Source organism: Nansenia antarctica, assembly GCF_963989245.1.
Source record: "Nansenia antarctica genome assembly, chromosome: 5".
Lineage (NCBI taxonomy): Eukaryota > Metazoa > Chordata > Actinopteri > Argentiniformes > Microstomatidae > Nansenia > Nansenia antarctica.
The window spans coordinates 62,505,899-62,530,314 of NC_137690.1; the positions used below are offsets into that span (position 1 = coordinate 62,505,899).

The 24,416-nt window shown below is 42.1% G+C and overlaps 3 protein-coding genes across 3 annotated transcripts; 1 reads left to right on the forward strand and 2 right to left on the reverse strand.

The window, feature by feature from the left end:
* The first annotated feature begins 222 nt into the window (after positions 1-222).
* On the forward strand, positions 223-10,858 carry ccn4a (cellular communication network factor 4a). The gene is made up of 5 exons (XM_080532987.1): positions 223-363; positions 3,323-3,611; positions 7,889-8,143; positions 8,883-9,076; positions 9,604-10,858. Exons 1-5 carry the CDS (start codon positions 316-318, stop codon positions 9,901-9,903), a joined length of 1,086 nt encoding a protein of 361 aa, XP_080389113.1. The 5' UTR covers positions 223-315; the 3' UTR covers positions 9,904-10,858.
* LOC308159104 (polyadenylate-binding protein 1A-like) lies at positions 4,133-6,172 on the reverse strand (the record flags this gene model as incomplete). Its single annotated transcript, XM_080532858.1, has 4 exons — positions 4,133-4,341; positions 4,428-4,625; positions 4,730-5,201; positions 5,321-6,172. 4 exons carry the CDS (start codon positions 6,170-6,172, stop codon positions 4,133-4,135), a joined length of 1,731 nt encoding a protein of 576 aa, XP_080388984.1.
* On the reverse strand, positions 10,441-24,120 carry ndrg1a (N-myc downstream regulated 1a). Its single transcript, XM_080532985.1, has 16 exons — positions 24,003-24,120; positions 20,384-20,456; positions 20,044-20,079; positions 16,471-16,576; positions 15,926-16,046; positions 15,535-15,597; positions 15,168-15,228; positions 14,618-14,704; positions 14,442-14,498; positions 14,167-14,270; positions 13,921-13,977; positions 13,704-13,755; positions 13,239-13,286; positions 12,791-12,826; positions 12,427-12,478; positions 10,441-12,020 (listed from the first exon to the last, which is right to left on the reverse strand). The coding sequence occupies exons 2-16, from the start codon at positions 20,435-20,437 to the stop codon at positions 11,767-11,769; spliced, it is 1,188 nt and encodes a 395-aa protein (XP_080389111.1). The 5' UTR covers positions 20,438-20,456; positions 24,003-24,120; the 3' UTR covers positions 10,441-11,766.
* Positions 24,121-24,416: the final 296 nt, after the last annotated feature.

The window sequence follows — 24,416 nt, forward strand, 5'->3', positions numbered from 1 at the left end:
GCGCGTAAATCCCTGCAGACTTGCCTCCACCACCACACTTGCCTGTCCTTCCAGGGCGGGCTCTTGCGCGCGAGGAGCTGCGGGTGAGAGTGGAGCAGAGGAAAACACACAGCCCGGTGCCAGAAACATGCGTGGCTCGTCCTAAAAACCTGACGTCAGCGCACATCTAATGCCATCTCCCGTCCCAGTCTCAGACAGCGGTGCGCGGAGATGACAGCCAGAGGAACAATGCTCGAGACCTGTGGAGTGCGGAATATTTTGTTTTTAGCAAGGAACTAATTCTGGGTTCAATGAATTTACAATTCCTCATCAGTGATGAGTTGGCTCCTGATGTGGATTCTTATAGCAGCCGGAATTCAACAGGTGAGAAAAATAAAATACAGCATCCTTCCTTTTATTCACGTGTCTTTGACCTTACTTTGCGCATTTTCTTTAAAGTAGTTTTGGAAGGGGATTAGATGGTTTCTTCAGAATATGTATTTTGCAAGAAAAGACAAAGACAGAAAAAAAAATGCATGTCCTAGAATTTATGATGTATACTGTAAATCAAGTCACCTTTTTTTGCTAGATTTAAACAGCATGAGGCTACGATCGAGGAATCAGTAAAAAACAAAACAAAACATTGACAAGATATATATTTGATAGGCTTCTTCAGACCATAGGTCTATCTTCTATCCTCCAACCTAGCCTCCCTCAGACAGTACTGCTGGTGCACTCACCTCGAATGGAACTGTGATGCTTGCATTGTGTTGCGTTCAGGCCAGGGTATGCCCCAGTTTCCCGGCGTTTAATCGAAAATAGTCTCGGTCAGTTGTATTTTACTGCCACCTTGTGGCTGTGATGGAGACAGTTTTTTTTTTTTTTTTTACAAAAACGACTGTTTACATACAGTAGCTGGCATCATACTTTCTTGTTATCATGATCAATTGCCCATCCTCTAAACTCAAAAACAGTTTGCATTCTGCGTCATCTGTCATCTACAGGTGTGAGCCACGGCCACCTGAGAAAATCAATGCATCACTACAGTCTACGGTAGAATAGTCTGCAAGAATTTCTGTCAGTAGGCTATTCGAAGAATGTAAATGTCACACTGAAATCAACAAAGGTGTTATACATCGGAACAGAATGACATATAATCTCAATCAAATGTATCTGGATGGGATAGTTTGGAGGTGTGTTCTTAACAGTTAGTTTTTCTAATGGAAGAAACTTCAAAATACAGTTGGCGTACAATATGTGTCAAACCCACAGTTCAATTCACATGTGCTTATGAATAACATCACGTTGACAAAACCTTCCATACAGTATCACTTTGCTTAATGTAGAACATTTAAGATAAGTAAAAATATCAAGCTCTGATATAATTCAACCCTTGTTTGCTGTGTGTTGACTTCATTAGACCTACTTAAAACACCCACCCCTCCTCTAAATTGGAGTGACATAGGGTGTGTTGTTATTGCAGAGTCTGATGGCGGCAAAGTAAAAGCAGACCTCCTGATGTGCGTGGCTCTGTGGAATGCCTATGATTAAACTAGTCAATCTGCATTAGCTTCCTACATGGTAGACCCAGGATTATGTATTACCATATTTCTATTATGAACTGTAAACACAACTGATGGGCTGCCAAGCACACATAAGATGATTAATGCACCTTTTTCACAATTAATTGTGTGTATGTGTGTGTGTGTGTGTGTGTGTGTGTGTGTGTGTGTGTGTGTGTGTGAGTGTGAGTGTGTGTGTGTGTGTGTGTGAGTGTGAGTGTGAGTGTGAGTGTGAGTGTGAGTGTGAGTGTGTGTGTGAGTGTGAGTGTGAGTGTGAGTGTGAGTGTGAGTGTGAGTGTGAGTGTGAGTGTGAGTGTGAGTGTGAGTGTGAGTGTGAGTGTGAGTGTGAGTGTGAGTGTGCGTGTGTGTGTATGTAACCTATTCATATCATAAGCCCATGACTGCTGTGACATGAAACATGTTGAGGCTAACATGTAATTAGTGAGGTTGGATGGGGAAATTAGACCTGTGACGAGCTGCGAACATCCCAAGCAAGACCATTTGTAATAGCATGGTAGGAGCAGTTCTTTGTTCGTGCAGACTGCAGACTGCAGGAATTGTGATGCAGAGTCGTTATGGCTTTATTCTCGCCCTCAGAGCTGAGGTAAGGCCAAAGTGGAATATTGTGTCCACTAATTAGACCTAGGACATAATTAGACAACAAGAAAACCACTGTGTAAGCTGTTCCTATGGCCGCTTCTGTGTGGAGCACACTCTGTCTTGAAAACAAGCTCACTAGCCATGCGCTTATGATGCGGATCCAAGACTAAGAGTCATGTTTGTACATCTAAATATACATTGTGAGCCAGATGAGGGCCAGTTTCCTCTGAAGGGACTCATACCGTCAGGGTCCAAGACCAACCGCTATTTGTTTGGTTGTTAAAATCTCCCTTGTGGCTTGTTCAGGCAGCACATTTGTTTATACGTGTTGTAAAGAGTTTCTGTTTTTGATTTTGGCATGAACATTCAATGGTTTATCCAAGCAATAGTCAAGAGGGAGACGTATTGGACACGTTTTATTGGAATCGTTTTTGTCACTGCAGCTGTTAAGCAAGGAGAAATCTAGCTTTGCAAACAAAACAACTGAACAATTGATCTACTGCCAAAATGTTAAGATGACACCAGACTGTGTGAGGTAAAAGTATCACATTAGTCTATTTGTACTGTAGTCTCTCTCCACACCTACAGTGTCATCAACGTATTATCTACCATGGGAGTTTAGGATACTTAAAGAAGTACAAGTCGTACAAGCCTCATATTAATGCAGATACATTTTCTCATGCCACCCTTCAGCACATTCAGTCAGTATCGAGGTAATGTTGCCAAATAGGGGATTACAGCTTTCAGGTCCATGACCAATTGAGAGGGGGTTACAAAGAATTCTTAGAAATGAAAGGATTAGGGATATTATTATGGTAATTATTATTTTATTTTTTTCCTGGGGTTGAATGCCACTTGGCTGTTATTCTGTTCATACATGGTGGAACTTTCGGTGGCTTAGTAATAGTCTTTGTGAAGGCACTTTGTGACATGCAATCCAAGTGGTAAATCCCTCTCGTAGTCCAAAATGTGAAATCAAATCACTTCACGTTTACAATGAGCATTCTGACTCTATGGGCCGGTATCCCCTGAGAGTTGTTATTGAATAGTTTTTAGTGGAAGAGTAGACTTAATCTGGGTCTTGGAAATCAACAATAATTTTCTACAAGTCAAATTGTTTGATATGATGATGTATTATGTATATGTAAGTGCATCACACAAGCTCCTCTCTCTTCATACAGGCCTACTCCCAGAATTCCATTCTCATGGCGCCCACCCCAGCCACAGTCGAACTCACAACAGAGATGTACAACCGCACGCAGTATTGCAAGTGGCCCTGCGAGTGCCCCAAGAGCGCCCCCTCCTGTCCACCGGGGGTCAGTCTGCTCTTGGATGGCTGTGACTGTTGCAAGGCTTGCGCCATGCAGGTGGGGGAGGTCTGCAACGAGGTAGACACCTGCGACTACCATAAGGGACTGTACTGTGACTACAGCTCAGACAAGCCTAGGTACGAAAAAGGAGTTTGTGCATGTAAGTGTCCCTCACCACTCACCATACCTAACCTCCACAAAGACACCAGTTGTTAATACGCTACAATCAACTAATACTACACACTAATGCCATACTGTATCTTGCATTAAGCTTTCAAAAGTAGTGACAAATGAAATTGAAAATATCAATGATTCTCAAGCAGAAGCGGTGATGACACATCAGCTAAATGTTATTGTTTGGCCTAGATGTATAAGCACAGAGATGTTTTAGCCTCTGAAGACAGTTTGAGAATTGATCACAGCCAGCTGTATTTAATCCAAAGACTTTCCAAAATGTACAGTTATCAAGTCTTTGTATAGTAAAACACTGTTCTGATCACTGACACAGTAAAAGGCATTCAGATATAGCAGAGTACATTTTGTTCATTTAGTAACACAATTATTTATTAATATTGCAATATTTAGAAAAGTTAATGTTGTTCAATGTTAAAAGATTTGTCAATGTTGTAGGAGTAGGTTTTAATGTCTGGATCTCCATCCCTCGTCTTAGTCGGTTTGAACTCAAGCTGGGAGCGGATCAGATTTCTGTGCAGCCTCCTTAGCCCAGTGTGCCTGCAGCGCAGCGACCGCTTCATCCACCTTGGAGTGCAGGGAATCTGGAGCCTCCAGCATGTAGAGAAGTTCTGAGTTGTCCATCTCCAGCAGCATCCCTGTGATCTTGGGAGCTAGACTGGGGTGTGCTTTCTGGATAAGTTGGAAGAGATGCTCACCTGGAGGGATGGAGAATCAAACAATCAGTAACAGTTATTATACAGTATAGATAATGGGGATCTAAAGATCTAACAAGTAGACTCACCCAGCAGCTGTTTCCGCTCCTCAGGAGGAGTGGCAGCCAGCATGGAGGCAGTCAGCAGAGCAAGCTGGGGAGCCATGTGCTGCTGTGGGTAGTGTACACGTACACCAGCTGCATGCTTGTTCTGTGGCACAGCGCACATCATGGCTGTAGCTGCATTTGCATTTGCACTAGCAGGGCTCTGTCTCAAAGCCTGAGTAGCTGTGTGGGTAAGACACTCATAATCAAAAGCATATTTATGGTAAATGTTGTGTCAAGACACACATCGACTGTATGTGCTGGGTTGCTTCAATAAATAAACTGACCCATTCGCTGAGAGGTCATCATATAGGGATCCTGGGACGGTGTGGGGTTCATAGCATTGAAGGTCTGAGGCATGATGTAGGGCATGTTCTGGACGTACTGCACACTCTGGGGGGCCCATCCAGGAGTGTCTCTCAGCTGAGCCAGCTGGTTGGTGAGGTAGTAGGCAGCATAGGTCTGAGCCTGTGGAACTGGAGCCATGACGTATCCAGGTGGTGGAGCAGGCTGGCGATCCTCCATGCGCTGGGCCATGGCCACATACAGCGGCTTGGTGGCCACAATGCGGCCGTTCATCTCAGTCACAGCCTTAGTGGCGTCCTCAGGGGAGGAGAAGCACACAAAGCCAAAGCCCTTGCTGCGTTGACCATCCATCATCACCTTTGCACTGGTGATTGTTCCGTAGGAGGAGAATGCTTTGTGCAGACGCTCATCGTCCAAGCCATCATCCAGGTTCTTCACGTACAGATTGACACCCTGGTAGAGAGAAACCCTGTTTAGTGATATGTTTTTCATACCTCATCATCAATAACTATGTATCAACTTAAAGTAATATCAACTTCTGTGTTAGTATCAGAGAACTGGAGGACACAAACCTGGTATCTGGTCATACGCTCATGCTTCATGTGTTCAAACCGTCGCTTCAGCAGAATCTGGCGCTCTCCTCTCTTCTGGGCGCGGCCCACACAGACCTTTCTCCCATTGATCTTCTTACCATTCATGTCGTCAACGGCCTTCTGGGCATCCTCATGCCTTTCGAAGCTAACAAAGCCGAAACCCCTGGACTGACCATTGTCCTCAGTCATGACCCGGACACTCAGGGTTGGTCCATATATTTCAAACTTTTCCTTCAGTTTTTGGTCATCCATGTCGTCCCCAAAGTTTTTGATGTACACATTGGTGAACTCTTTGGCTCTGGCTCCATGTTCAGCCTCTCGTTCTTTGCTAAATTTGAAGTGTCCAATAAACACTAATTTGTCATTGAACGGCATGCCATTCAGCCTCTTAATGGCTCTCTCAGCAGCCTCCTGGCACTGAAATTGCACATAACCATGGCCTTTAGATTGGCCATTCTCATCACAAACTACCTTACAGGAAAGGACCTTTCCAAATGTAGAAAACGTGTCGTAGAGGGCCTGGCTGTCAATAGATTCCTCCAAGTTCTTGATGAAAACATTTCCTACCCCACTCTTCCTCAGGGAAGGGTCACGCTGAAACCACATGATGCGCATAGCTTTTCCTTTGAGGATATCGTAGTTCATGGTGTCCAGGGCAAGCTTTGCGCCAGCATGCTGTTGAAAGTTGACATAGGCATACCCAAGGGATCGTTGGGTGATCTTGTCCCTGCACACTTTGATGGAGATAATTGCACCAGCAGAGCTGAATTTCTCATGCAGCATTGTCTCAGTGGTATCCTGGTGGAGATCTCCAACATACAAGAAGGCCATATTAATATTTAGTTAAGAAAACTGATATTAATATTTGTGTTAATATTTTAGCTTTGGATATTCTTGATAATAATAAAATGTGTGCTCTATGCAGAGGAATTGCAGTTAAATGAAATTAATGTCATTTAGAACTGGTTCCAGAACCCCAGTTGTGTGGTCCTCGTTTGTTACATCATCACATTGTCAACTGTGACATGTATCCATAGAAATCATTGATGTTCTATAGAAATGTCTATGCAGATGTGTAGAACCATTCTAACTAGTCATTGTCAAGGGCTGTAGTGTAAATTATGTTGTACAGAGTTTGAGTTCATTTTTTGGTGCACTCTGAAACACATACAGTGTGGAGTGAATAGATATTCGGAGGAAAAAAGTATTTTCCACATTATACTCACGTATACTATCAAAAGCACTGTTTTCATCAAAGACCCTAAAGAAGCAATGCATTTCTTATGATTAAGGACATTGTAACGAAATTTGCGATTTTGTCTTAGGCACATCAAGCCTTCCTGTTCCAAATGTTAATGTTTTGATCTATAAGCAAAATAAAATAAAATAAATTTATTTTGCAATATTATTTCATTAGATACTCATAATCAAAAGCATATTCATGATAAATGTTCTGTTAATGGTCTTGGCATTGAAGGTCCGAGGCCTAGGATCCAATGAATGCATGGTTTTGGGCATGTTCTGGGCCTGTGAAATCTAGAATGATTGAGCAGGCTGGTAGGGGTTGATGACTGGGTTTGGCATGGTGTGGAAGCTGGCCATCCTCTGCATGTACTGGTTTGTGATAAGTACCTCGCGCTGTGCTTGGCAATCCTCCGTGCGCACGGCCAGGGCCACATGCAGGGGCTTGGTGGCAAAGATGCAGCCGTTCATCTCAGTCACAGCCTTGGTGGCGTCCTCAGGGGAGGAGAAGCACACAAAGCCAAAGCCCTTGCTGCGTTGACTATCCATCATCACCTTTGCACTGGTGATTGTTCCGAAGGAGGAGAACTCCTTGTGTAGACGCTTGTCATGCCAGTCATCATCCAGGTTGTTCACATACAGGTTGACTCCTTGGTATTCACGTGACTCCTGAGACCACATGATGCACATACATCATCCATTAACAATATCAAAGTTAATTGTGTCTAGGGCACATTCAGCATCACCTTGATGTTAAAAGTTAACACAAGCATATCCAATGGATTGGCGAGTGACCCTAACCCTAACCCTAATGAAGAGAATTGGACCACAGGGGCCGAATTTCTCATACAACATTGGCTCAGTGACATCCTGGTGGCGTTGCAGCTAGGCACACTAAGATTAATTTCTGATGGAGGTGTGTAATGATGTGTTCATATTTGGGTAACCCATTATTTTACCTAGTATTTAGCCTACTAAGAAAATGTTTGGTAACAATGTGGTGACAAGGGTACTCTCTGGTACTCACCTCAATAAATTGAGCACCATTGATAACTACCTGGCACTATATGGTACATAGTGGTGCTTGAATCTGTGAATCGAAAACAGCGAGTGTAATTAACAAGCAATTATCAGGTATTAAGACTTGTATCCAGTACTTTTTAGGGTATCCAGTACTTTTTCTTGGTAACTTTCAATCAGGTGTTCTGGTGAGGGAACGAAGGACTGGGTTGAGAACCAATGACTACACTCCTGTATGTAACGTATCTCTCTTTTGCTATAAGCGTGCTGTCCTTCCTTTGCCAGATATGGTTGGCACAGGCTGTGAGCACGACGGTGTGATCTATCGTAATGGACAGAGCTTCAGGCCCAGCTGTAAATACCAGTGCGTGTGTGTGAACGGCGCCATCGGCTGCGTGGGGCTGTGCACAGAGTACCAGCCGCCCCGGGTGTGGTGCCAGACCCCGCGGAGGGTTAAGATTCCCGGCCAATGCTGTGAGCAGTGGATCTGTGAGGAGCCCAAGAAGGGCCGTAAAACTGCTCCCAGACATGCAGTACAAGGTAGGCCACAGCTGCTGTAGCTACTGTAGGTCCAGGGCTGTGAATTGGTGTACTGTACTCCCTGTGGAAGAAATGGGACAATGAAGCATTTTTTCTTCTTTCGGCTCTACACTCCAAAAGTTTGGATTTGAAACACAGGGCACTGTAAATGTATTAACTCAATGCAAGAAGTTACATTAGATAAAAAATGTTGGTATTTAGCAGACACCTTTATCCAAAGTGACTTACAACAAATACGTTTGACTAATGTAGTGAATCATCTGTCCATCAGTCATAACAAAAAAAAGTAATCTATGCTCGGGCCAGGGGCCATTGGCAGTAATAATGCTAGAAGAAGGACGTTTTTATTATTATTATTAGAGGTATAGAGGTCTCAGGAGGGGCAGATGAATGAATGTATGAATTTATTTGACAATTATTTTAAAAACAGATGTTCAACACAGCGCCCCATGAGACCCCACTCTACGTAGGCAGGGGCAGCCATCTAAATGGCTTGTTGAATCTCATGTTTTCCGAAATAGGCACCCCACAAAAAACTGACCGACATGCTTTAAGTTAAATGAAATGTGATTTGTGAATTGAAGGTGACCCATTGTTTTCCATTGTGCTGAGTGAATTAAGTCAATCAGATGAAGATTGACCTCAATCCTGGTAGAGAATAATGGAATAAAGCTACTGAACACATTAGAATGACTACATACTCCTGTACCATATCTATTCTCTGTGTATGCTGGGGTAGCTCCCCCTGCTGAAACCATGAGCTGGCACAAGAACTGTGTGACCCAGACCACACCGTGGAGTCCCTGTTCTAAGACCTGCGGCCGAGGACTGTCCCTGCGCGTCTCCAACGCCAACGAGAGGTGTGAGATCGTCAAAGAGTCACGCCTCTGCAACTTACGTCCCTGTGAGGTGGACATCACCAAGCACATCAAGGTAGATCTATACAATGATGCATGCACATACAATCTTGCACACACACACACACACACACACACATACACACATACACACACGCACACACACACACACACACACACACACACACACACACACAAGCAAACATACACATACTCACACACACACACACACACACACACACACACAAACATACACACACACACACACAAGCAAACATACACACACACACACACACACACACACACAAGCAAACATACGCACACACACACACACACACACACACACACACACACACATACATACTCACAGACACACAGACACACAAATACACAGCAGGTAAAAATGTTCATTGTAGCCACATGGTAGTGTTCACTATACAAACTTACAACTAACTAGACTTTGTCTCCCTAGTGATCACATTACGAAATATCCATGAACAGTCATTCGTCTTCATCATTTGACATTCAAACTGAATATTTTTTATGAAAAGAACCCCATACTGCCCCAGTGTAACTCCCTCTTTCCTCTTTCCTCTCTCTCAGCCTGGGAAGAAGTGTCTGAACATCTACAGAGAGGAGCAGGCAGCCAACTTCACCATCTCCGGCTGTGTCAGCAAGGAGCCCTACCGGCCAAAATACTGCGGCGTCTGCACAGACAATCGCTGCTGCATCCCCTACAAGTCTAAGACCATCGAAGTGGAGTTTGTGTGTCCCAACGGTGCTACATTCACCTGGCAGATCATGTGGATCAACGCCTGCTTCTGCAACCTCAGCTGCAAAAACCCCAACGACATCTTTGCAGAGCTGGAGAATTACTATGGTTACCCGGAGATCATGAATTGAGAGGGCAATCATCCTTACCGGACCTGCCCCAATCCACCTTACCATTGACCTTTCTCTTAGTCTAACTCCATTATAAATGTGATGTTTTTTAAATGTATTTTTGCTACAATCTTGACTTTCTGATGCCTTTTTCCTATTGGAAAACATTTAAATTGATGTATGTACTTAAGAGAGCGTTTGTAAGCATGCTGTCTTTAAAAGAACATTGGAGGATGTGTGCAGTGGATAATTGATCTGAGAATGAGTGTACTGATCCACAAGTAAACAGATTGTGTGAGATATTTTTACGCTTAATTTATTAAAGTGCGTCTTGCAAACTATGATTCAAGAAATAGGTAAAAGTATTTTTATATAACAAGTTTCATGAAATCTTATGCATGAGTATACATATATTGATCTGATAAACTTATGAGTAAGACGGGTTGAGATGCTGAAAATGCTATATTCCTGTGAGATCCATCTATTGAACTCCACAGCATGAGTTGAGAGAATCAATATACTCTATGTATTCAATGAAATCATGACAAAACAACAAGAGAAAAGATCAAAGTTACACGTTTTTATTTAATTTTTTTACATAAATACAAACTGTTATGCCATTTTTAATGCTACCTGTTTAGAGCATTAGGCTGTTGTGCGTCTTTACAAAGCTATGGTGGTGTTCTACCGAGCCGACAAGTGTTGCTGTAGTGCAAGAGAGGGAGAGGGTGTATACTAGTTCTATGACTAACTCTATATTTTACTCATGTGGATCTATCAATTTGCTCTCCCAAATCCATCACAACAGAGGAGCATTAAGTCAAATGGTAGGTTCCCATGGCACATCTTTGTTCCGTTGTGCTTGATTGCATAGAAATCATGATTTACACACACACACACACAAAAAAGAAATATCCAAAAGTACAATTTTGCCTGAAGCCATGGTCAGTTAATAAAGCATACAATGCAAAGCTGATTCATTTAGTTTCGTGTTGTTTGTATTTTTCTGTTTGATTAATGATACGCAGTATTTTCCAGAGAGCTGACAAGGCTGAGTGAAACAGGTGGAACTTCTAGAACACTGTTAACTCCACAGGTGGAAAGTTCCAGAACAGTGTTAACTCATGGGAAATGGACAAACGTCCTAAAACACAGGAATGTACAGTAGGTGATTATGATACAGTTCAGTTATATCCCTTAGTTTCGTAGATGAAGAGCAATTTGAGAAAATTGCTGTCTTTTTTTTTTATCCAAATGCCTCCCTATACTTTCTCCACATCTACAAACTCCACTTCTACATACAGAACATTTAAATCATACATGGAAAAGAAAGACTTAATGATCAACAATTATACAGTCAGAAAAGAAAAAAAAAAGTCATTTACAGTCATATATGTTTTTAGAAAGCTGTGTCAATATGATACAAACTACAGACAAAAACAGTACAAGAATGTAGAGAAAAAAACATTGGTAATGAGAGATTAAAAGATAAAAATGTACAAACTCATGTACTCGCTCACAACCACAGCTTCCTCCACCATACTCTGTTACAGTGTCCCTGCGCTGCGTTGCCCCTAACAACTCGACAGTCCCCTGACCAAGGAAATTGGAGGGATCAGTTTCTATAGGAATACATTTTCCCTCTTACGAATTTCCCTTAGGAATCACAATATGCATTATGCCATAGCTACCCTTACACACAACCTCCTCTCTTAACTCTTTGGCATAGAGAAAATATTCTCTAGTTGGGGGGGGGCATCCCAATTGTGTGGTAGGGTTTTGTGGGTCCTGTGGGGGTATGTGTGTGTGTGGTACATGGTTTATGTGTGGTTAGTGGCAGCGCAGCAGAACCAGGGGCAGGGGGTCAACGGTTACGGGGGTCGTCTAGCAGGACACTTCGGTGGACTTGTGCGCCTGGTCCACGTTGCTGTTGGCTGAGGTGTCCATGGAGTCTGTGTGGGAGCGACCGCGCTGGTGGTCAGCCGTGTGGGAGCGGCTGCGGTTCCCCTCGTTGGTGTGAGACCGGCTGCGGTTCCCCTCGTTGGTGTGAGACCGGCTACGGTTCCCCTCAAAGGAGTGGATGCTGGAACCGGAAGCTGTGCGAGAGCGGACCAGTCTGGTCATGCTGGCTGAGGGCACTGAGGAGGAGGAGGAGGAGGAGGAGGAGGAGGAGGAGGAGAAAGAAGAGGAAAAGATACAAGGTTAAAGTATCAAGCTTTTTGGTTGTTCATAAACTTATACTCTTGTGAATATCATACTTGGCCAACATTACACATTTCTAATTGTACATTTCTAGAAGTAAGACCAGTAAATGATTTATTTTCAAGATCAAGATACTGAAAATAACAACAACTTTCAGAATTCTCTCAAAGTTTGAAAAGTAATGGATGTGGTGTTTTCATAGCTCTATATGAGTTATGTGCTGGAGTTTGGTTCCCACACACACACACACAAACACACGCACACGGCCACACGCACACGCACACGCACACGCACACACACACACACACACACACACACACACAGTGTTTCTTGGATACTTACTGTATCCCATGCCCTGGATGAAGTACTTCAAGGCCTCTGTCAGCTTTGCAGGCTGTTAAGAGAGCAAAGGAGAGTTAGCCCTCCTCTTGGTTCACCTCTTAGTATTAAAGAGTTGTTTACCTATCAACTGACCAATCCATGTCTTATCGTACAGTGTTTGTGATAATGAGAGGCCTGTGACAGGACAGCTGGCTAGCAGCAGGTGCTTAGCTGGGTATTAAACCTACAGACCATGCCTCGTTACTGACACTAATGCTCTTAAGTGAAGCCTTATATCACCCCCCTCCCCTCCTAACGATTATCCCCCACCCTCGCCAAAATGCGTGTGAACGCGTAAATGAGTCTTAAGAGCTCATTAACACACCTGGTCAACCTGGGGCAGGCCTCCGCAATCTGCCATCTGGAGGGAAAACAGAAAATAGGACATGAGCATTAGCACCATAGCATGTTAGTACTTGACATTTGTCACTCCACTTTAATCCTCATTATATACAACAACAGCCATTTACACAGAGTTCTCCCCTCTAACCAACCAGTGTTCCATTAGCCTCCCAACAGTTAAAACAAATAAAAACCTGCCCATTTCACGCTCAATAGACCCTTTTTTGGTTTTAGACGTGGATGTGCATGTCATTAATAAGTAGGTCAGTCAGGGAGGATTGTGACCTGAAGGCTTTGGCAGGCAGTCTCAGTGGCCCGACACTAGTTAATAAGTCACTAGGCAGTGCTGAGCTATTAGAATCTTATCCACCGCCACCTTTTCCACTGGCCTATTTATATGTTCTAGAGGGAGATTGTAGGTGGCAACTTACCTTGAGCAGGGTGGTCTTTGTTGGGTCCAGTTTAGTGTTGCATTCCACCTGTGGACACCAAATACAGGGTATTAGACAACATAACATTGACTGAATTGAATGAATTAGGATTACATGTTGATTTGTTGATGCAATGTTGATTTGATTGGGGATGGCTGTTCTATTGTATGTCTATGATATTTTCCCATAGAAGAAAAATAAAGAGCTTGCTCAATTGCAATGACACATGGGGGTGATAATATCATGCTGCTGTTGCGTTTGTGGTATTACATTTTTGTTCTTGTCTAAATCATGTTGAAGTGTTAACCTTTGGTTGTCTATCTTAGATATCTCTTGTTAATGTGTGTGATTTCATGGAAAACATATTAACCATGAAACTTGGGGGACTTGCAAAAGACAGACCTAGATTACTGTTAATGATTTGTTTATGACAGTTAGGGTTACAAAGTGTGCACATGAACTTACCACCGCATCAACAGCGGGGGAGCTGTCTCCAACCACCAGAAGAGAAGGGACCCTTTGGGGAGCACAGAAACACAGAATTAGTACACATTTCACACAGTGTTTGAATGACGAAGGCCTTGAGTTTTTCTCGGTCAATTCACATGGTGAGGAAAAAACGATTGGCCCTGTATATGAAATATGAGGTGTTTGAAACACTGTGAGAAAGTGTGGAACTCACTTCAGGGTTCTGGCGATTTGGCCAGGGATTGGCCTCTCGATGTCCAGATCCCTCCGGCTGTAGGGGGAAATTATGGGATGTGAGTGAAACTTAAGAGGGACTTAGCAGGCTCAACATAACTTAACAGGCTCTAAATAGTATTTCTTGCTAAAGATAAATCAAGACCACCTTAAGTATTTGTAGGAAAACACTTTTTTTAACCCAGGTCTTAAGTCGACTACGTAGGGGGTACAGTTTTTTTTTAACCTGTTATAAGACTTGACGAAGTGTTGCAGGTTGTACTGGTTCATGTCGTTCATGATGTGGTGGCGGTAGGTGGCGATCAGGTCGTGATTGTTGTGGATTTCCTCCTATGGAGACCGAACACAAACACAAACTCAACTGTGACTTTAATGACCACAGTCATCTGTGGTTAAGTAATTACAACTCAACGTTCCTACATGTCAACCATAGTGGATCACATGGGTTAACATTGACTTAGTTTGTAACATCTGTGTATCTTGCCCTATCTGTGTGCTCACCTTTCCAAATAGATGGCCGATGAGCATGCCGGGCATATCATGGGCCCAACCAGTGATCTGGAACAAGATTAAAAGACAACTTTATGTGAATAACATTTCCGCCATGTTGTATGGAGGGTCTGGGTGACCATGACAGCTCTGTGGTTGTGTGTCTCTAGCGCAGGTAGATAGCCTACCTTATTTGCAGCCCAGTCCATCCACCCCTCAGCACATGGGTTAATGTTGATCAGAACCAGGCCTTCCACCAAAGCTGGGTAGTCCAGCTAAAATAAATAGAAAGAAAAACGACTTGGTTCATAACTTTCATAAAATTCTGTTGGTTTCTAATTGTGTATGTGACACCTTATTTCCTGACTTCATGATTTGCATTTGTATCTGAAAAGTCAATGAATACCAAAGTATAGTTAGTTAGTTTCAAACAGTGCTATAAGAAACCTCTACAATTAAGTGACAGAGAGGTCCAATTAAGTGTTAAAACAGCTGATGTGTCCAGTCAGCTGTGTGTCAACAGGGTGAAAATCCCCACAGAGCAGAATGTTGGTGTTGAGCCAGTCTAGAACATTCCTTACAGACTTTAGCTCAGCAGGCTAAAGCAATAAGCAGCGCTGTACTGCCAAAGTCAGCACAGAGTGGGAGCATTAGTCAAGTTCTCTAATCCTGGTTTGATCAAATCTCTTAATTATAAAGTGATTGAAAGGGAGGGAGGAGGGAGGATGTCAAACTCACAGCGAATTTAGCAAGGATGTAGGCGCCAGCTCCATTGGCCAATCCAATCACACTCTTCAGCCTGTGGTTCACAATAAAATGAAATGTAGTTAATCTACACACAAAAATGTATGAACAGTAAGGCTGGGACTGTATTCACCCAGGGCAAAACATGAATTTAAATTCATTTAGTATTGAGTATTGAAAGAAAATATTGAAAAAAATCTTATGGAAAACAAAGAGAAATTGAATTTCAGTTCACTCCTTCGATTGAATTATTATTATATGCCAATTAGCTGAATAGACATTTTAATTTACCTCAATCCTGATTACCAAAATGTTTATTTACTCTCAATTCTTATGAAGTCCTTGTTTGACGGTAACTTACCCAAAGTGCTTGAGGACCAGAGGGATCGTCTCAGACAGCTGGTCCATGGAGGGGTACTCATACCTGGAGAAAGAACAAACAAATGATTGGGTTATAGTACGTATCACTTTTCACATCAACATTGCATCTAATCAATGTCCTTCCCCTGTTACCCATCAATAACACCCTATATTTTCCACTATCTGTTTTTCACAATCACTTTCTATACAATTCAGGTCATGTAAGGAGAAATGGGACATAGGCAGTCATAAACGACAATAAATAAAACATTTCACAGGAGTCTATTCATTTATCAACGGTGTGTCTACATGGGTCACAACAGAGGTCTACCAGGGGATAAGAAGAGAGAGACAGCCTGGCCTACATTCTGTGCCAAATTAGGGCGACTCACCCGGTGGAAAAGGTGTTGGCACCCTCATGCTGCCCAGGTGCATCGACATGGCACACGGCAAAATGTTGCATGATCTCCTGCATGTCCTCATGGTTGAAAAGCGTGTCGAAGCAGGTCTTGTCTAGGAAGAAACACAGAGGTACAGGATCATGGGCCTGGAACAGGGCCAATCCTCTTAGATATCTAACATGGAGAGTCATTGTTTACTACGCTACTGTACTTAGGTTTCACGTTTCAATCTGACTTAATAAAGTATACAGGGCGTTTCATGTTGTTTACTGTGACAGTGACTAGCCATTGAATATTAATGATACACTCCTTTTTTGGGTTAGGAGCCTGTCTCAACACCAAGGTCAATCAACACCAAGTTCAAATCAATAATCAATAGATTTAACAATAGAGCTAAATGGGGAGAAGTCCCCCATTTTCAAACTAAAAACACTCAAGGCATTAATGCAAAGCATCTGGGTCTTTAAGTCTCACTATGAGGGATGACGCCAGATATATATAAGCTCTTGAGAGGTGCATGAAGAGTTGAGGCTTACGGTTGAGGCCAATGTCGTGGAAGGTGAGGAGGACCGGTCGCTCCCCTTTGGGCACCCCCTTCATGGTGCAGTGGAGCCTGCCATGGGGAGTCTCCACATCGTGCTCCTAAAGATACAGCACAAAACCATGCTTAGCACAGAACATTACAACAAAACACTATTGAACCACACAAGTGCATCCTACTGTATGTAACAAAGTCCAGTACTGAAGAGCCCAGTAGCCAATACCACAGCAACAAAAGAACAACTAGATACTGTTCTTTTTTAGTCAGGTTTCTCAAAAGCTGCCCCTGAAGCGTAGACACAGTAGAACTACCCAGGGCGTCCCCCTAAGCAGACCTATTCTAGAGCACTGTTGAACCCCAGCTCCGGCTTACCAGACATGCTGTAAGCTGTGCTAGATGGAAGTGTTTTCTAAAACCTTGCAAGTTGGTTGAATCCGAGCTTCGTCGCTTCAGTGGGTCGAAACTGCATGTTGTGTTTTGCCTTTCGGCACAATGTTATAGTTGAACATATCTCTCTAGATTAAACCTTAATTATGCAAAAAGCTTCAGAAGAATCAGAAAGTCCCTGAGGATACCAATACATGTATCCAACAGCAATACAAACACTTCTAATCATCCTGTCTTCGACCAAAGCCCGAGCACACAGTTTGAGAATTGATCAAGCTGTCTTCAACTTAACTTCCTGTCATTGTGCCTCCATCAAACCATCACAAGTATCATTCAAGCCAACGTGAGATTTCTGTATTGCACACCGCTTGCGAATAACCACCAAGCCTCTATCCATCCCAGCCATTATCACAGTTTGAGGTAAGATCCTATATTCATCTCAAACACACCTATCCATGCCTCCACAGGACAGTCCATGAGTCAAGAACTCATTTAAATTCATTAAGACATTCCATCCAAAAAATACTATCAACTACTCCATAACAGCTCTGGGAGAGATCCGGTACTCACCGAAACCTCAATCTCAGGTACAACCACGTCCATGTCAGCATCCTCCAGGACCATGATTGCTGGTGGCTTTTGATTACTCGTCGTGAATACTGGGTAGGAGTGATTAGTAGAACTCGGGGGTTATAGATCCAATGGCTGGTATGTGCAGGTGCTAAGCCGGAGCTTGTCTGAGGGCAGCGTTTTATACCCCTGCTTCATACTGCTCTGCATAAGCCCTTGCTTCCCATGGTGCATTGCCCGGTGGACAAAACAAGCTAATTCTAGCTGAAGCGATCCCTAAATTGGATCAGCCAATGTCAGACAGTGGGGCACTACACATTTTGAGTGAAGAGTAAGCAAGCACTCATGTGACCAAGGGGTATAATACAAGAACACTGATTGACCTGTGGTTATCCTTAAGGAACTGTGGCAACAAGTATATGAAGCAGTCAGAAATCAGAAAAGTTGTGACTGCTTCTAAATAAAACAAAGTTCCCACTAAAGCCATTGGTCAGAAATGAGCCAACGATATGAGTGTATATTTAGTATAGAAATGTAGTATAGAGATCATCTTTAAAGGACTATTCATAAATGACAAAGATAATAATAATAAAGATAGATCCCTGCTTTTGACAGGTTGAGACCAACGGAGGGGATGTAGCAGACTAGCTATCTGGAGCAGTCAAGACAGTGACAGAGCAGAAACTGGTTCAAACAGACTAGAGATCCATTCCTGGATGGCGGCAGCCTTCCATAAAACGGTCCCATAATCTATTTAGATGACCTGGGGTAAACACCTGACGGCTCCCCTCGTGACGGACACCTGTTTGATGCACATGTCGTCTCCGGGGGGGGAGGTAATCCCACTGAGATAGACGGGGACCAGATGGCAGAGGTGCTCCTACGCTACCTACGTCACCGGTGCTCTAAGACACAAAGCGATATTAAACACTTGCCCTGGAAACCTAATGGACTAATCTTGGTGTGATCGTAAGCACGAGATACAAAAGCTGGCGAATCCATCATGTGACACACCTGACAGAATTACACACTTTAATGTCGATGTCAGAGAGCTGCCACTGACTTCCACACCTGTATGGATATTACTATTTGCATCAAATCCACAGGAGTTTATCAAATACGTATTTAATTTGTTCATTTTCAAAACCAAACCTCTTGTTCATTTAAGTTAGGTATGGAAGCATACAGTATATCTATATGTATTATATTATACGTTTATCTATTCTTTGGCAATGGGCTGTCTGTGGTGTTGTCCAAGGTCCTGAAAACAGGTGGTAGACATGCTTAATGCATGTGAACTCAACACACATACACACACACACACACACACACACACATTCACACACACACACACGCACACACACACAAATACTAAACAGCATGACAGAGCTGTAGAGGCATGAGTGTGTTTACAGGTTTGCTTGGATTGTAGTTTTCAAGTATATACTCAAGTCAACATTTTCCCCTTCAGATTATATACAGACAGGCTTATGAGTAAAGGTCAAGTCTTGTGATTTGGTGGTCCAAGGTATCTAAGAGCTCTAAATGTCTGAAAGAACCTTTCATCAAGTACACACCAAAGGTGCAGCAAGTCCTGTGTGCTATGTACAGTATATTCAGAAAGTATTCAGACCCCTTCACTTTTCCCACATTTTGTAGCCTCAATTTCACATGGATTAAATTAAAATAATTTGCCATCAATCCACACACAATACCCCAGAATGACAAAGCGAAACCACTTTTTCTTTTATTTCAGTAAATGTATTAAAATTGAAATACAGAAATACCTCATTTACATAAGTATTCAGACCCTTTGCAATGACACTCTTAAAATTAACTAAAATGCTGAAATGTCATCAACAAATCACTCAATAAATTGAATTAAGTCCATCTTAATGCAAGGATAATAGTTGGAATCAATATCTCTCATTTGCATAGGAATCAATTACACAATTCAACTTATTGAGTCATTTGTTGATGACATTTTTACATTTTAGCACAGTTTAAGAGTACTTAAATGTACATTGACATTCTGCGGTATTGTGTGTGGATCTATGGCAAATTCTTTGGATTTAATCCATTTTAAATTGAGTCTATAACACAACAAAATGTGAAAAAAGTGAAGGGGTCCGAATACTTTTCGAATGCACTGTACAGTGTGTATAAAGAGCTATTATTACACAAACACCACAAGGTGGTGCTATATATACTGTATATATCTTGGGGACATACTGTTTACAATATTCCATAATAGCATGGTCCACATATTAAAACTCCAATTATAGTGAATACAGTTACAGTGTTCAACTGCTTATCTTGGTTTTATGAAGACCAAATCCTCGCACCACCTGAACAGTTTATTCCCCATGGTAGTGGGGCTCACAAACAAGCCCCCTGCCTCTCACTGACTCTGGGACTTACACAAACCCCAACCCCCCCTCTGTCACACACATATACTATAGTATACTTATATATATAATATACACCAAATAAAATAATTCTGATTGATCAAATCATTCTGCACAGATGCTATCACTAAAGTGTACTGTATCTTGTATTGCTGTGTAGACGCTTAGAATATCTAAGTGAACATTAATGTCAGGACACATACCTTTATCACCAGTTGTTGCACAGCCTCTCTCAGGCCCTAGCGGAGAAACATACAGTAAAACAGTCAAAAAAGATTGCCATTAAAGTTGTGTAAACCTATGCAATTAAGAGTGCAGTAATTGAATATCCCAATAACCTTATTCTGTAAAGAGTGCATAAGAGTCCATAAGACCATATACACATGGCTGTAAGTGAATTAGATTCATAAGTCATAATTTGGCTCTGGTGCTCATTTGTGGTATCATCAAAACAAATCTTTAATCACATTTTGCACAAGAGTAACAATAAGTCATACACAAATTATTATAAATGCATATAAATTACACTAAAATGTCACTTACCGGCAGTTCCTTGTCCACAAGGAGGGGTTTGGAGGCAGTCTGGATATCATCCATTTTCTTGAGTTGGTGAAGCCTGGGGGGCAGAAAGAGACTGTTATTTTCCTACTGTTGGTACACACTAACCGGTTCACCCAGTGGCATTAATGGCATTAATCCATTGTAAACTTTCAATGAGAGAAAGTGTCATGTTACACACTGGCGGAGGGATATTTCTGCCTTGTTTTTCTATGGATTTCTATTTGATTTCATATCCTTCATATCCTTTCTTCTCATAAAATGAGAACCAGGAGAAATACACTTGAGAAACACACTATCAACTGATCTTCTCTCTCTTTCTACAGATTACAATGAGGATGTTATTGTTTCACTACCTCTACCTATTTCTAAAACTGCCTTTGGAGGGAAACAAGTCTAGAGGTATGTTTTCATAAACCCAGTTTGGCATGGTTTTTAGGTGAAGAAATGATAGATGTCTAGAACATAAAATACTTGTGTGCTATCCTCATACTTTCATACAAGCACACCAAAAACCAAACACAGTTCATGCTCTGACATGCCAACTTCACGACACAGGACTTGCCCTTAAACAATTAACCACAAGACAAACAGAGAGAAAGGTGTTTGAGGAATGTTTGAATTTCTTGGACAAATAATCAGACATGATGTAGGCCTATACTGTCTAAGCTGTGTTGACAACGCTTGACTTTGAGAGTTGCTTTATCAAAGTCTTGTATAGAGGAACCATGAAGTCAAAAGTTTTCTGGCTTGCTTTAAAGCCAAGCAATCTTTCACATTCATTGTACTATTACCCAAATACAGTAGATTACACCTGCCAGTCAGGCTTTCGAATGCATTCTGTGCAGAAAACTTAACTGAACTCGAATGCACACCTCTTCAGCTGCCTGCTATTTTGACAGAGGGGGGGAAATCAAATCAAGCTATGGATCATGATGCCATTTTGGAGGAAAGTAGGAATGCTGCCGTGCATGCAAATTAAATCAGATCGTCAACAGGCCCTTTGTCCAGACCCGAGGTTTCTAAAGGGCAGGAGTCAGGCTCTTCCTCTGTGGTGAGCTTGGCCAGAACACACAGAAAGCCACTGACACGGCAGCTTCCATGGCTCCCGTCACTCTGTTTTTTCCTCTCTCTCTCTCTCTCTCTCTCTCTCTCTCTCTCTCTCTCTCTCTCTCTCTCTCTCTCTCTCTCTCTCTCTATCTCTCTCTCTCTCTCTCTTTCTCTCTCTCTCTCTCTCTCTCTCTCTCTCTCTCTTTCTCTCTTTCTCTCTTTCTCTCTTTCTCTCTTTCTCTATCTCACTCTCTCTCCCCAACCTCACTACTCTGTGCCCCGGCAGGGTAATCTTTCAAAGGAAGTGATTCATTTAGGACACATGTAGAGTTGTTGGGCGTCTGGCCAGGTGTCAAAAGCGTTGTTCCCAGCAGTCTTCGGACTTGAGAACAGAACAGAGGTTCGACTGAGCCTGCCGGTCCCCACAATAGCCCAGAGGAAGAGGAGTATCGAAACAACACATTCATTTTTCTTCTGTGGTTCAAAAACATGGGTCCTTTGTTGAAGGCTATGTCAGCCCACGCTGAAATTCCAGCATCCAACCATGTGAGGGAGAAGTTATGCAACTATGAAGATTTGAGAAATATCAACAAATAAAATAAACATAAGAAGTGTTTATTTTATTGATAGAGGCCCTGTTAATCCTATATGAGACACAGCAAAATCAACCAGACCTCACTCAAATGTAGTTAGTTTAGTTAGTTTCCAGATAGTGAGCAGGCAGTCTCTGGCATGGAGGATGTCCTTCAGACTGCTCATTAAGATGATCTTCTACCTGACCTGGCACAATCCAACAAACCCTCTCAGAGTTCCAAATGGGACACTTCATGAGAACAGGCCATGCTCTGCTGAGGAGTTGACGGATTCCTAAGCACGTCCACCGTTGGTGTGTAGCCGTACACTCCCTAATAGTCATGAGCATGATTCACAGGGGGAAGAGCTGCAATGCTGCACACAGGTCAAAACTTTTTCAAGCAATGAGCACTACTGTTTTTTGTTTACATACAACAGACCATTTATTAAAATAACCCATATCTGCAATAGTGAGACTTTTTTTGAATCAAAAAAGGAAGGAAGGATAAAGAAGTTGGTCAACTTTGGAGGAAGAGAAACAAATTCAAGGAACAATCCAAATGCAACTTTCTCTAGCTGAGTAAACACAACATAAACCAGAACATGTAAATTAATCTGAAGTACGAAACTGCATCTCTCCCTCCACTGAGTCCACTCCAAGGCCATGTGTTGAAAAATAACATATTATGTACTGATTAGATTTGAGATGCAAGTTTCCTTTTAAGAGAGTTAGAATAAAGACCACCCTCCCTCTCCCTTAATAATAGGTTGAATCCAGAAACCCAGGCATCTGTATAAAGATTGCTTCCCTAATCTTTCGTAACTCACTTAATCTGTCAAATCCCTAGTTCTAAAATATCAGCAGCAGGCTGCTAAACTAAGCTCCGACAGACCTACATTTTGAGATTGTAAAATGTATCTGAATGTAGGAGCACCCCTGTGTGTTCCATGGCCACAACAACATGGATATTGGCAGTCAGCCACTGGGGCGGGTGGAACCCATTGCAATGTGAGGAGATCATTGGTGATGTAGCCTAGTGCTATAGCAACTTTTTTTTTGCCTGACTGTAGGCGCCAATCTATATAATCTCTTAACTGCCATCATTATTAAGCAAAGCAAGTATCCACAGCAAAACAAATAAAGTCAATTATTTTTGTCTGATCCTTGTGGAATATATCACTGACATTTCCAATGTTGGTATCATCACATAAACTATTCCCATGGATGACATACCAGGAAAAATGTATACACATTACACATCCTATCTGTAGCACAATATTACCTTTATTCAAAAACAACATATTCAAAGAGCAATGTTTGTACCACACTCTACTCTAAACTTTATTTTTTATGCAATAACTATCCCTCTGAAAATATCCCACCTATATCTATTGTCCATGCAGTAGCCTCCCAAATTGCTATAAATAACCGGATTTTTATCCGGAAATAAAACACTGCTTGAAATAGCCCTACACGTCCCTATAATTGATTGTAAACATAGAACACAATAAAGGCCTATTGGCTGTACATTCCGTAAGGCCTACCGTAATACACAATGCTTTGTTCAAAACGTAAACAAAAACTTCCTGTTCAGCTGTGTGGCGCTCTTTGCACGTGCATGGTTGTTGTCACTGCAGTATTACCGTAAGTATTATATTCAAGTGCAGCAAAGTAGTGTCTGGCGCTAAGAACTTGTAACATCCCTGACGTTTGCAAAACTGACTGTAATTTTAGTAGAATGTAATGTGATCCAAGTGTAAACATCTCATACAATTTCGAATTTAAAAAGGCATGTTTCCCCCCCCAAAAAACTAATACAAAGCATACAGATGTGGTATGCACCAATACACACAATGATGAGTATCCCAACAAACTTGAAGAAAAAATAAATGCACTCGTAATTACATTTGATGACACAGTAACTAATGCTTACTTATTTTATAATATATTATTTTATTGTCACAATATGAAATCACTTACCTGTAAGAGTTTGATTGTCCCTTGGATTGCCCACAAAAAGTCCGTAACACTTTGTAAATAGTCTAAATCGTCTATGTAGAATGTATTCTGATGAAGAAAGGTTTCTTTATTTACTACGTGCACTAACACACACGGATGTATCAGGGAATGTTATAAAGCCTCCGGGGCGCGCGGCCCTGCCCACTTTGCTTTCTGCTCTCGCTATTGGGTAATATCTCTGTATTTGGTAATACTGTTACACTGTTTCCAGCGGTTGCATGAGGGAGCTGATGACAGCGACTGCTGCATAAGAGTAGTGGTAGAACTGTCCAGTAGGCAACATATCAATCACATCACTTAGCACAATGTCTAGACCAAAATGACCACTACATTCACATTTTGCAATGGCCCATTTTGCAATGACACATTTTGCAA

What these genes read in the sequence shown, in the direction of transcription:
- ccn4a (XM_080532987.1), top strand. Translation starts at nt 316, where the DNA reads ATGAGTTGGCTCCTGATGTGGATTCTTATAGCAGCCGGAATTCAACAG. An exon ending in CGAAAAAGGAGTTTGTGCAT is followed by an intron (nt 3,612 to 7,888) that starts GTAAGTGTCCCT and finishes TTCCTTTGCCAG; the next exon opens with ATATGGTTGGCACAGGCTGT. An exon ending in ACATCACCAAGCACATCAAG is followed by an intron (nt 9,077 to 9,603) that starts GTAGATCTATAC and finishes CCTCTCTCTCAG; the next exon opens with CCTGGGAAGAAGTGTCTGAA.
- ndrg1a (XM_080532985.1), bottom strand. Translation starts at nt 20,437, where the DNA reads ATGGATGATATCCAGACTGCCTCCAAACCCCTCCTTGTGGACAAGGAA. An exon ending in TGGACTGGGCTGCAAATAAG is followed by an intron (nt 14,499 to 14,617) that starts GTAGGCTATCTA and finishes ATCTTGTTCCAG; the next exon opens with ATCACTGGTTGGGCCCATGA. An exon ending in TCGGCCATCTATTTGGAAAG is followed by an intron (nt 14,271 to 14,441) that starts GTGAGCACACAG and finishes CGGTCTCCATAG; the next exon opens with GAGGAAATCCACAACAATCA.